General features: G+C 43.3%; 1 protein-coding gene across 3 annotated transcripts in view; it reads right to left on the bottom strand.

Annotated features, from left to right (window-relative positions):
• CNOT2 (CCR4-NOT transcription complex subunit 2) overlaps positions 1–13,012 on the bottom strand; it is a 121,191-nt gene that overhangs the window by 22,831 nt on the left and 85,348 nt on the right. For all 3 annotated transcript variants that reach the window (XM_038756243.1, XM_038756241.1, XM_038756242.1), the window contains 4 exons: positions 9,587–9,734; positions 8,791–8,973; positions 6,304–6,383; positions 3,010–3,135 (listed from right to left, as the gene is read on the bottom strand). In XM_038756243.1, the coding sequence (XP_038612171.1) occupies positions 3,010–3,135; positions 6,304–6,383; positions 8,791–8,973; positions 9,587–9,734 (537 nt within the window). The remainder of the gene's footprint in view (positions 1–3,009; positions 3,136–6,303; positions 6,384–8,790; positions 8,974–9,586; positions 9,735–13,012) is intronic.

Here is a 13,012-nt window from a genome sequence, read left to right as displayed (position 1 = left end):
CAGTTAATGCTGTCATCAATCAATCAATCAATCATATTTATTGAGCGCTTACTGTGTGCAGATCACTGTACTAAGCGCTTGAGAAGTACATATAGATACAGTCCCTATCCAACAATGGGCTCACAGTCTAGAAGTGTCATGTTAGGCTATGAATTGCTTTAGCAAAGACTAAAGTAAGTGCTCAATAAATACCACTGGGAGTGATTGATTCAAGAATAGGTGAGTGCTGCCTAATTTCACGTTACTGTTCCAGAGGTTTTAAAAGGGATCCGCTTATAACAAATAGATCTGTGGGGAAAATATACCCTACAATACAGTCATGAATGACAGAGTACAATTTTCAAGGAATATAATACAACCTAATTTTGTTACATGCCTGCCCAAGCTGAAGTTTGGGGTTGGAGAGGAAGGGGAAGAAGAGGAAGGACATGGCCTTGTGGGAAGAGCATGTGCCTGAGAGTCATCAGAGGATCTGGGTTTTAATCCTGGATTTACCACTTGCCTGCTGTGTGACCTAGGGCACGACACTTGACTTCTCTGTGCCTCAGTTACCGCACTTGACTTCTCTGTGCCTCAGTTACCGCAACTGCAAAATGAGGATTCAATTCCTGTTTTCCCTCCTTTTCAGACTGTGAGCCCCAGGTGGGACAGGGACTGTGTCCCACGTGATTACCCTGCATCTACCCCAGCGCTTAGAACAGTGCTTGACATGTAGTAAGCACATGTTTTGTTGTCTGTCTCCCCTCATCTAGACTGTGAGCCCGCTGTTGGGTAGGGATTGTCTCTGATGCCGGATTATACTTTCCAAGCGCTTATTATAGTGCTCCGCACACAGTAAGCGCTCAATAAATATGCTTGAATAGACAAATACCATTTCATTTAAAAAAGGAGCAAAAAATTCCCTAGGAACAAGGGATGGGAATAACTGAGAGGAGTAGATATATGTAGTGTAATTTTTACTTGTAGTGTTCAGTTACTATATATGGGATGATTCTGTAACAGAATCTAACAAACTGCCTGAAAGTCTACAGGAAAGAATGCTACACACTTCTGAGGAACATATTACGGCTGTACTGGGGAACCCAGTGGAATGGAATAGAGAAGCAGCGTGGCTCAGTGGAAAGAGCACGGGCTTTGGAGTCAGAGGTCATGGGTTCGAATCCCGGCTCCGCCACATGTCTGCTGCGTGACCTTGGGCAAGTCACTTCACGTCTCTGAACCTCAGTTACCTCATCTGTAAAATGGGGATTAAGACTGCGAGCCCCACGTGGGACAACCTGATCACTTTGTATCCCCCCAAGCGCTGAGAACAGTGCTTTGCACATAGTAAGCGCTTAACAAATGCCAACATTATTATTATTATTATTTGAAATCCACAGCATAAGAAGAGATAATTCACTGCTTCCATACATCCTATTGGAAAATATGAGGAAGCAAGAGCACTTTCAATACAGGGTAGTTATAGACTGAGTGTCAAATCCATTATCCTCCAAGTTTATTCTTAAGATTTTCCAACACAGACCGATTTCAAATACCCACAGTGCTACTAAAAATTGTGCTTTCATTATGCACTGTGGCTATAATGTCATTAGGGAATTGGGAATGTTGGTCTACAAAGATGATTTGAATGACTGGATTAAAATCCCCAAGGGTCCCAAGGCTACTCAGTTTTGGGAGGTGTTCCCCCAAGTCCCCCCATTTCCTGCACTCACTCCCTTGTGTTTCCACTGGACTTCTTAATGGTATTTGTTAAGTGTATACTATGTGCCAGGCACTGTACTAAGCGCTGATACAAACTAATCACGTCCATGATCCATGTGGGAGTCCCTTCCCTGCTGCCAGGAAACAGAAGGGGGCATCCAGGCCTCAGTGGCACCAGAGTGCATCCTGCCCCACGCTCACTGTGTCCCTATTCATTGTTACAGCGTACTCTCCCAAGCGCCTAGCACAGTGCTCTGCACACAGTAAGCGCTCAATAAATAAAACTGACTGCCCTCATCGGCCTTCTGCCCCTGTCCTTCAAAGTTCCTGCTCCTGCATAATCTGGCCCCAATGTTTGCTTACGCTAGGCCACAGAATCTATTGGAAGAATGTGTCTTAGGTGCTTCCGTGAAGCACGAAGCGTAGTGTTTAGTACAGTGCTCTGCACATAGTAAGCACTCAATAAAATATTAATGAATGAAGGCATCAGAACAGATTTTTTATGGCATTTATTAAGCACCTACTATGTGCAAAGCACTGTTCTAAGCGCTGGGGAGGTTGTCCCATGAGGGCTCACAGTCTTAATCCCCATTTTACAGATGAGGTAACTGAGGCACAGAGAAGTTAAGTGACTTGCCCAAAGTCACGCAGCTGACAGTTGGCAGAGCCAGGATTTGAACCCATGACCTTTGACTCCAAAGCCTGTGCTCTTTCCACTGAGCCACGCTGCTTCTCTACAGATGGATCCTGCCATGTGTTTTTCATACCATAACTTTTGCTTTAAAAGATAACTGAGTGTGCATTAAATGGTTAGATGGGACATGAGTATTTTAAATAATCTTGAGTACACCTACTACTTAACCTGAGAAAGCTACTCTCAGGATACAACTACAATTTTAAAGACGGCATCCTTACGCTTTGTGATCTGTCACCTCCATAAACTTAAAAATTTCCTACAAACATAGAAAGTATTCTTTAGATTATTCTGATCATATTCTTTTTTTCGGAGGGGGCAGGAGAGAGAAGGCAATTAGAAAACTTCAGAGACAAACAAAAATAAAGTAGATTTGTAAAAATCTTCTTTTGAATATCACAACCTAAGCCTTCACATTGCCATCTTAAAGGGTATTTCCACACGATGAATCTCTCAAGCGACATAATCATACATACAGGCTAAAATGGCACTGAAAAAAGGACTGTGCGTTTATAAATCCTCCGATTTTCCTAATACTGGATTTTCAGCTACTATTACATATCTGGAAAACTTAAATTTCATTTAAACGGGACATTTAAAATACACCAGCTTACCGTAAGGAGCTCTTCCGGCTAGAGGGTTTATTAACGGTGTTGGATTGCCACTTCCTTCCCTCCTATTTCGGTCTGCTAGCGCTGGAAAATCTGAAAGGTCCAATCCTGTCACGTTTTCACTTCCATCTAAACGCCAATGAAGGAAATAAGTTATTAATCCCTCTGACGCTTCTTCGGGATGGTCGAACCAAATACCAACTCTACCGGCTAGCCTGGAGAGAACTTCCAGGCTAGCCTAAAACCTAAAGTCGCCTAGGAGTCAACCAAACGTTTCTGGTGGAAGGACAAATCCCTGCCACACAGATACCTGAAATCTTGGGGAATTCAGACCTGGGACCTAGGTGGGAAATGACTCATTATTTTTGTTTGGAAAATACCATTTGAAAAGACTGGTTTGCCGGCAACTGAGAAAAGGGATTACGGGGAAATCTCAGGGCTATTCTGGTTCGGAAGGCCTGGACTATTTGCATTTACTGTTCTCTCTCCCAGCTGGCGAACGGCTCCCAGGCTACCTTCCCGGCTCCCTCTTTTTCCTCCTCTGCCCCTCCTTGCCCAATGGGAGCAGCAAGAACAGTAGCTCCTGTTTTTCCTCCTCCTCTCCACAGATGTTTTTCTCTTTTGCTCCACTGCTCTTCCTCCTCCTTTCCATACATGTCCTTCACTTTTGCTCCACTGACCTGGCCTGGAAGTGTCCCAAGTATGTTCTCAGTTTTGGGGGCTCATCGAAGGGAGCAAAGGTGTAGATGCTTTGGAAGGGAAGAGAATCCTACATCACTGGCCGCTCCAAGAGCCAGGCTGAAACCTTTTGGCTTTGAGGCTGCCCAAGAGGATGGGGGAGAGGGAGGAAGGGAAGAGAAGAAGGGAAGTAAAAACGCAGACCATTTCTCTCCCGTCCTGAGGAGATGACAGGAGCGAGGTTCTGGTTTTGCCTCTAAAAGGACAGGGAAGGACGTGAGTGATGATTTGGAAAATTCTTCCAGGCCCCTCCCGGTTTGAGACCAAGTCATTACTACGATACAGGCCGTGAGGGAACTTTCAGAGCTCCTTTCCGACACTGCAGGATGACGGTCTGAGAAGCAGCTCTCCTCCTCGTCCCCCTCTCCATCCCCCCATCTTACCTCCTTCCCTTCCCCACAGCACCTGTATATCTGTATATATGTTTGTACATATTTGTTACTCTATTTACTTATTTATTTATTTTACTTGTACATATCTATTCTATTTGTTTTACTTTGTTAGTATGTTTGGTTTTGTTCTGTCTCCCCATTTTAGACTGTGAGCCCACTGTTGGGTAGGGACTGTCTCTATATGTTGCCAATTTGTACTTCCCAAGCGTTTAGTACAGTGCTCTGCACATAGTAAGTGCTCAATAAATACGACTGATGGTGATGATGGCTTGGGGTTCAGGGAGACCCAGGAAATGCACCTGGCAAGGGACTGCCTAGGGCCCACCTGCTGGCTATACCACATTTTCTCCTCAGGAAGTCCAGCCTGAAGGGAGCTCTGCTCTTAATCTCCGTTCCAGAAGAGTTGCTGGACTGCCTGACCTCTTTCCAGAAGCCAGCTGCCCCGGGGCCTGGGAACATGTTTCAGACAATTTTCGGACATTCGTTTGGAAGCTGCTAGCTTTCCTCGAGTTCCGTTTCACAATTTGTGTTCAAGAGAGGGGGCTGACGGTAGCTTTTGCTTATTTTACTCTGTTCCCGATGGAAAACTGAAGAACGGTTTTGATGAACTTCTTTGAAATTAAAAAAAAAAATGAAAGAGAAAATGTGTTGTCTTTATTTCTAGCATTCTCTAGGACTCCATATATGCATTTTGGGAAATACCTAAAATCAATTTAACTTTCCCAGGTAACACCGGGTAAAGTAGCTAGAAAGAAAACGTCATTCAACTCTGAGTTAGACCAATCGGTCTACCTGGCGGAGCATTCTGTTTCCCCAAAACAGACCAAAGGTCTCTCGGGAAGAAGAGGGTTGATAGTCTGCTCATTAGAGATACACATTCTAAAATACCTCATTTTTCTTACTAAAAGCAAATAACAGATAATTGTTTCTGTGGATCTAAGATTCCTGAGGGCAGGGAATGTGTCTACTAAGTCTGTTGCATTGTGCCCTCTCAAGAGCTTAATACAGTGCTCTGCACAGAGTGAGCACAATCAATACCCCTCCTTGATTGATTGTGCAGGGATTAACCTAAATTCTTTTTGGATATCGTCATCCCCCAAGATCCACAAGTAGTATGTTCCTTGAAAATGTGAAATGTCATACTACGGCTGTGTTTAGGGACTTTTTTGCTCCTGCGCACCCCAAGTTCATTCCCTCAACCTGTGTCTCTCGAGCTCCTTCCGCCTTGCTACTGGAGTCTCCCTCCCAATGCCTGGATCTCAGCCCCAAAGTCCGATGGGCCTTGCTGTCTTGATGGTCCCTAAATGGCTCCAATCTCTGTCCTCTAGTGCTTAGGTACCATGACCTTCGAAACTGCCCCCCTGGATCCCTGGAGGAAATCGGTTTCTTCAGGCCTGTACTGCTGCTGCAGACCAACAGGCGTTGAGAGCCGGCCCTGTCATCCCTGTATGGTTTTTGTTTGTTTGTTTGTTTAATGAAGGGGGACACGGAGGAACGGGAAAGGAAGGGGCCGGGATAAAAGTCTAAAGAGGCCAGAAAACCACTCAGGACAGGGCAGAGCAAAAAGTTGAACATGCAAGAGGAGGAGGAAGGGGCAGCAGCTCCATTCCACCTGAAGATTTTGGTCATCCTTCTAGGTTTCTTTTCTGGGTCTGTCACATCCTTCTTAAAATGCACCGGCCAGAAATGCCTACCGGCTTGTAAGCGTGAATTCACACAGCTTGGAAACAGCGGTAAAACCATTCTGTTTGATTTTCGAAACCTTTCCTGACGGTGCCTGAAACTTTGGTGGCATGTTTTGGCTGCCGCCCCATATCCTGGACGGGCAATTTAAAGAACCCATCGAAGGTGAACTAACAGGCCTATTTCCTCGGCCATAAACGCTACCCTCACGGTCCACCATCCGGGAGGCTTGCGGTGGATTACTTCCACCTAGATGCATTCCCTGCCTTACACTTGCTCCCACTGTTCTGCCCTCTGAGCCAGAAGGGCATTCCGTGCCAAAGGGAGAAAGGCTCAATCTGCCCAGTAAGATGGGAGAAGGGGCAATCTCGCAACGATTCCTTTATGGTCAGAACACAACATATCAAAGCCAGCATTTGAAATGATCTTAGGGCTTTCACGATTTAAAGCTTCTTCTGGGATACCCTCCAAAGATTACACTTACCTGTTCCATTAAAAATGTTACTTGATAAGGAGTTATTCATTCCAAAAGCTTGATTCCTGTTCATTCCAAATCCAGACATACTGTGTGCGTAGAAAATAATTTTAGATTGAAAAACGCTGTCATTTATTTGAGGAAAATGAGAAACAACCGGACACTATCTCTTTAATGGTCTTGATACGGCCAGGTTAGAAAGTAGTACTGATCGTAATTTTCTAAACTCAGTACTCCTTGCTTTCCTTTGTCCTTGTTAATTATCTTGTTATTGGCCCCAATAAAGCTGCTTTTCTACTGCAGAGATGTAAACTGCAGATTGTCCGAATAGGTTAGCACCGTAGTAGAGGATAAATATTGTCAGGGTTCCTTCTGGGGTACCAAAAGGCAACACGAAACAGGTAGTCCGCGAGGGGCTAACGCTTCACCCACCTACTGGTGTTTCATTCGGGACAGGATTCACTTGCCCTGGCTTACTACAATAAGAACCAAGCTAGCAGCGTGGTTTAGTGGCAAGAGCCCGGGCTTGAGAGTCAGAGGACGTGGGTTCTAATCCTGTCCCCCCTACTTGTCTGCTGTGTGCCCTTGGGCAAGCCACGCAACTTCTCTGGGCCTCAAGGCTCTCATCTGGAAAATGGGGATTAAGACTGTGAGCCCCACGTGGGACAACCTGATTTCCTCGCATCTACCCCATCGCTTACAACAGTGCTTGGCACATAACAAATACCACGATTATTATTATTATTATTACTATGTAATCTTCACTCTTTCTGTCCAAATCGCTTCATTTTCTACCTGCAGCATAACTCTCAGCATCATAAAAAAGGTTTCCTTGACAGAATGGAGAGTGGAGCTAAATAAGCTTGGGCTCACACAAGAATTCTAAAAAAAATTAGAAATACAACCCCTAACTGCTATTTCTCTGGAAACAGAGTGCATCATTGTGGACATTATTTGTCCTCTTGGGTAGGCAAGGACAAAGGGATAGTTCAGCAATTTCAGAAACACAATCATGGCCTAGTGGATAAACCACAGGCCTGGGAGTAAGGGGACCTGGGTTCTAAACCCAGCTCCACCACTGGCCAGTGGTTAGAACACTACTGGACACATAATAAGCATTAATGAAACACCATTAAAAAAAAAAATCCATCCAAATGATAAATTTCAAACACCTATAACCTCATCACAGAAAATTCTGTGAGAATTTCATAGCAGTGTTGGTGGGCTTTCTGTGGGGGTAGTTCGGCAATTTTAGTCCTGGTTAAAGAACAAACTTACAAGCAAAAGATCAATAACTCACAACAGAAACTAAAATATTCAAAGACAAAATCCATTCAAAAACACACACAGTCAATGAGAGGCACTACAGTACACAGTAACAAATCCAACAAAATTACGGTCTGCATAAAAAAATAGAGGATGTTGAAAGAACAGTCCCTCGTAAAAAAAAATCAGAAAAATGAAATTAGAAAGGGATTGAATGCAAGCATAAGATTAAAGCAAAGAACTGGAATTTGCCAGGCGACAGTAAACAGGAAATATGCTAACTACCTAAAATATTTGAAGTATTTGCAGGGGGCAAACCTAAAAGAGGAAATAGACCCAGAGAAGGAGATATGAAAGGGCCTTCTGCAACTCTTGTCTCATCTCAATCATTGCCCACTATCAACTTTTCCAAAAACCTTTCTCCAAACAAGTTCCCATAAAGGAATATTAACGTTCCTGAGAGGGTAACAGGTCCCTTTTAGAGGCCTGAAACACTCAGTTTGCCAACCAAGCCTGCTGCTTTGTTGGTCTAACACAAGCTGTAATTATATGGGGGGGAAAAAAAACTGAAAACAAAACGGTATAGCAGTGTGGGTAGGCTCCCTCTGAGATCCTTTTTTTGTAAACATTTCTTTATTTGACCAAGAAATAGAGGCTCCATAACTAATCAGTCAAAAGCAGAGGACTGAATGTGTATCACTCTGCAGATTAAATTAACTTAGTTGATCTTCCACAACTCTCATTCGCAAGGATGGCCCCTGGACTGCAAATGTCTCTGCTTTCACTGGGTCGGTGGAGAACATCCCAGCAGATCGTGGCCAGTGGACACCCAGGATGAGTCCTTCTGTCATTAAACGGAGCTTTTCACGTTAAACATTTCGCTGTGATTTTTCGGAGGAATTTTTTGAAGGCCAGAGATTTTTTTTTTTTTTTAAAAAAAGGAGAAGTACTGCACAGAAAGGGTTTTCCCTATCTGAAGCTCCCGGCTGCTCCCTGGGGCATCCTATTTTTAGAGTGGGGGCAGTGCTACAACCCTCCTGCCCCACCCCAACCCGCCCCGGGGGCCTCTGAAGCCCTTTTGGTATCTTGTTGAGAATCTACCTAACTGCTGAACTGCTGATGAGAGGGCAGGGCCTCAGACAGACATCACCAGAGAACAGAGGGGTCAGAGTCACAAACATCCACGATAAGCCGAAAGACCACGCACAGCACAGGATCAGACCATCTTACCTGTTCACAGTAAAAGGTTGTCGAGAGGGTTGCTGCTTTGGCATACAGATTATGCTTGGCGAGCTTCTGTTAGGGCTACCTAATCCTGAACTGCTCATGCTATTTGTCCTGCTGGGAATTCCAATGCCCTGACCAACCTGGGAGTGGTTCATCATATTCCTAGGATTCATAGGCAATATACCTCTGAAAGACAAACCCGTTAAGCCAAGGTAAGTTTCCAACTCTCCTTCCAGCTCCTCACAAGAAATCCAGAGGACCCCGAGATTGGGAAACGGCTCTCTCAGCTGAAATGATCTCGTTCTAAGAAGAGTCTGCCTCTCCTCCCTTCTCTCCATACCTCCTCCCCTGACCCCCACCTCGGGAATTCGACGGATGTTGGGCAAATCCGAGACGACTGACAACGTTTGTTAAACTTAAACCTGTCTCGCAGATTTCTTAATGCAAACGTTGGCCCCGTATCCCTTTTTTCTTTTTTGATATCGTGACCGTTGGATACCAGAGCACGGCCAAATGAGGCCATCCTGTCCAGTACGCCAGACCTTCTGCATACGCCCTCTCGCTCCCCCAGCCCAGTCACAAAAACACGCTTCTGACCCCTGCTCAATGTCAAGCATTTCTGACCATACAGAAAGCCTTGTCCTCTAACATATGGGCATTCTATTCATTTTCTGGCGGTGGGATGCCCTGAACCAGAAAATGAAGGGACTGGAGAGGTTTTCTTTTAGGAAAATACAGCAGGACTGTTTTCATCACAACTCTAGGTTTTGCAGAAATATTCTGATTCACCAAACAATACCTGCTGGGAGATGGAGGCGTATGAAGTGACATGGTCGGTACCCCTGTTGTTGGCGTTACATGACTAGGTAACTGAGTGCCTTGTGATAAGCTGCGATTTAACTGAGGAGTATTGTTGCTCATTCCCCTCATTGGAAGGCCTAGTGCACCTATTAAAAAAGAAAAAAGAGGAAAAAATGCAGAGTGGGGAAACTCATCGTCAAAAAGAACACAAGTGCTACCCATCCTCTGGAAAACTCAATGCGAAATGACAGTATCCTATCATGGACATTTTCTTCAAAAGGGTAAAACGGAAAATCATACGACTAACAAAATCTGTTCAATTGAAGTAGATTCTGGAAAGAAATCTGGTGTACAAAATGCTGGCAAATTCAAGGGATTTTTTTTAACCTATCTGTATTCTCTTTAATTTAAACTCTAAATAAATTGGCGGGGGGGGTCAATTTGTACAATATATTAAGGAAACTCTACAGTTGCCATTGACTTACGATAAAATCGACTATAGGAAGTTTGGGAGTTTAAGAGTCGTGATACGAAAAGGTGCTTCGCTTTTGTACGGTTTTAAATATATAATGTATTACCTCCGTCCAAAGTGTCATACTTTATGAAATGTCACCATCTTGTAGGGGATTTTCATTTTAAAAACAGATATACCTTTTGATTTGCCCTGTCAAAACCATAAGCCAAAAAAGTGGAAAAGTTTAAAAGGCAGAAAAGGAAATGGAATCCCACCTAACTGAATCCTTCATTTACTGGTCACTTTCAAAATGTATGTTAGAAAATACATAGCCTTGCACTGGTTTTATAATCATATTTATAAATTAAGCTTGGATTTTGAACAGTCTTAGATAATTTACAGTAAAATGGCTGCAGCTGATAATTTACCTCAAGGAAACTAGAAAAGTTGAAGCCTTGATTGGTCATATTTGGTCTCGGCTGGCTCACGGGTGGCATCCAAAGCAGAGCCATTAACAGCTCAGAATTCACCTAGGGTTTTTTTGGGGGGTGGGCAGGGGAGGTTGCCTCAGGGATATGCCTCAGGGACCAGACCTAGGACTAGGTTATTTTGTTTTTTACTGGTGACTTGGGCAGAGAAATGGAAACTATATTCCACATCTGCAGGTGCCCTGAAACTGGATGGGATTGAAAGACTAAAAAACTCACAGTCACCCTGATAAACTGGGGAAACGGTCCTATTTAAAAAAATCAGGGTCAAATTCAAAAATGGGAAATGCAATTTAAAGCTGTTATGGATGAGAAACAAACCAAAGTATAGAATGGGGACAGGCTGGCTAAGCCGACCTATGACAGAAAAGACCTGTATGTTGTTTTTAGGTGCCCGGAATTCAAATAAAAGAGTTATCCTGCGTGTACTTATTGTAGTAGATTCAACAGTATTTCGGGTCTACACAGTAGGATTATTAGACTCAAGACTGGGAAGTACTTTTTCTGTGATACTCTCCACTCATTAGACAATTCTATCTCTACTTCAGTTTCAAAGATGAACAGAAGGGTGACAAAAATTATATAAGGAGATGAAGAAATCATCCCATAAGGAATACTGAAGGAATTCTGGAGCCTTCAGGCTAGAGAAGACTAAAGAGTGACTATTTCCAAATATATGACTTTTATGAGGATTCCCTGCTCTCTTAAGAATCAAAAGAGGAAAGGGCTTTGAATTAAAGCAGGAGAGGATTTTAATGGGCCAAAATCCTCTTCCACCTCTTGCTCTCCTGTGGAGGTGCTAATGAAGGGCTAGGAAGAAGCAAAACAAAAGCTCTAGTAATCCACCCTCTTGGATTCAGAATCCTAGGTGAAAAATGTCTATATTTTCCAAGTTCAATCAAACAATCACAATGCAGGTTTTCTGAAAACTGCAGCTTAGATTTACTCTGGGTCAAACAAACCCAAAATTTTACTTTCCATCAGGTCTGAGCGAAGTGGCTCTTATAAACTGGGAGCTAGCTGCAGGCAGGAATGTGTCTGCTTCTTGTTACATTGTACTCTCCCAAGAGTTTAATACGGTGCTTTGCACACAGCTAAGCGCTCTATTAAAACTACAGGGTAAAAAAAGCTGATTTTAAGTACTTCATATTTGTTTGTAAGTAATGTAAAGTGTTTTTTAGTACTGCCCCAAACCCAAGTTCTGGAACATAAATGTGTGGGCTACAATAATATGTATGCACGAAAGGACAAAGCGGGTGAAAAGTTATATTAATTGCAAAACAGATTCACCATTTTCCACTAACTGGTGAGATTAAAAAAATGACAACAGAGTTCAAAATAGTTTTCTTTTCCAATTTATCTCAGTGGAGAATTATGACGAGAAGAAAGACAATCAAGTCAAAGACAAACTGCCTGGAAATAAGGATTGGAGCTGAAAAGGATTTCTACTTCCTGCTTGACCCAAAAGGAGACAATGGTTTAGAAAATAACCTTTTAAAAAATGATTCAATAAAATGTAGATTCTATTCTATTTAATGATAAGCTATTTTTTGATGATAATCAATTGATGTTTTACTATAGAGAAGCAGCGTGGCTTAGTGGAAAGAGCCCGGGCTTGGAAGTCAGAGGACGTGGGTTCTAATCCTGGCCTCGCCATCTGTTTGCTGTGTAACCTTGGGCAAGCCACTTAACTTCTCTGGGCCTCAGTTACCTCATCGGGAAAACGGGGATTAAGACTATGAGCCCCAAGTGGGACAACCTGATTACTTTGTTAACTACCTCAGTGCTTAGAACAGTGCTTGGCACATAGTAAGAGCTTAACAAATACCATAATAATAATTATTATTATTATAACAACAGACTAATTAACCACTATTCGTTTTACAGCAGGCAAAGCTCATTAAATCCTCATGGCTCGATAAGAAAAACTCAAAAACGGATGAGCCAAGCCTATTCTGTTCCTGTGGAAGTTGAAAGACTACAACCACGGCAGATACAATTCCAACTGGTCACATTCCAATGACTTCTTCATATCCCCCCACCGCACCCCCCTGCCACCGGCTTTAGTTTGCCTTTCCAACCCGGAAAAAAGTTAGGGAAGACTTGCTGAAGAAGGAATTCCTAGCTCTTCAACCAGTAACCTGAGGCCCAGGAAACACTTAGCTCTGGTCCTATCCCAGGTAGCACATTGTTCAAACATTGTGCCTTGCTCCAAGTAAAGCATCACTGGGGCAAAAATTTAGAAGGAGTAGGAGAAAAATGATCTCAGATGCAAGGCAGCCACTTCAGTGTAGTTGAAATGGACCTCTACTAAATTGGTGGACTCTTTCTTTGAAGTGTAGTAAGCGTTTCTGAGGCTTTGGGGGAAGGCTATCTTTCAGTAAACAGTTGTTTATCTCTACCCACACTTGGAGTAATTACAAGCCCAGATTTCTGCAAGGGAAGATTTCCGCAAAATTCTTCAAATCGAATTTTTGCATCG

Source organism: Tachyglossus aculeatus, chromosome 14 (genome assembly GCF_015852505.1).
Source record: "Tachyglossus aculeatus isolate mTacAcu1 chromosome 14, mTacAcu1.pri, whole genome shotgun sequence".
In the NCBI taxonomy this organism is placed as follows: Eukaryota; Metazoa; Chordata; class Mammalia; order Monotremata; family Tachyglossidae; genus Tachyglossus; species Tachyglossus aculeatus.
The sequence above is the reverse complement of the archived record's forward strand: the minus strand, read 5'-3'. Positions and strand labels throughout refer to the sequence as shown.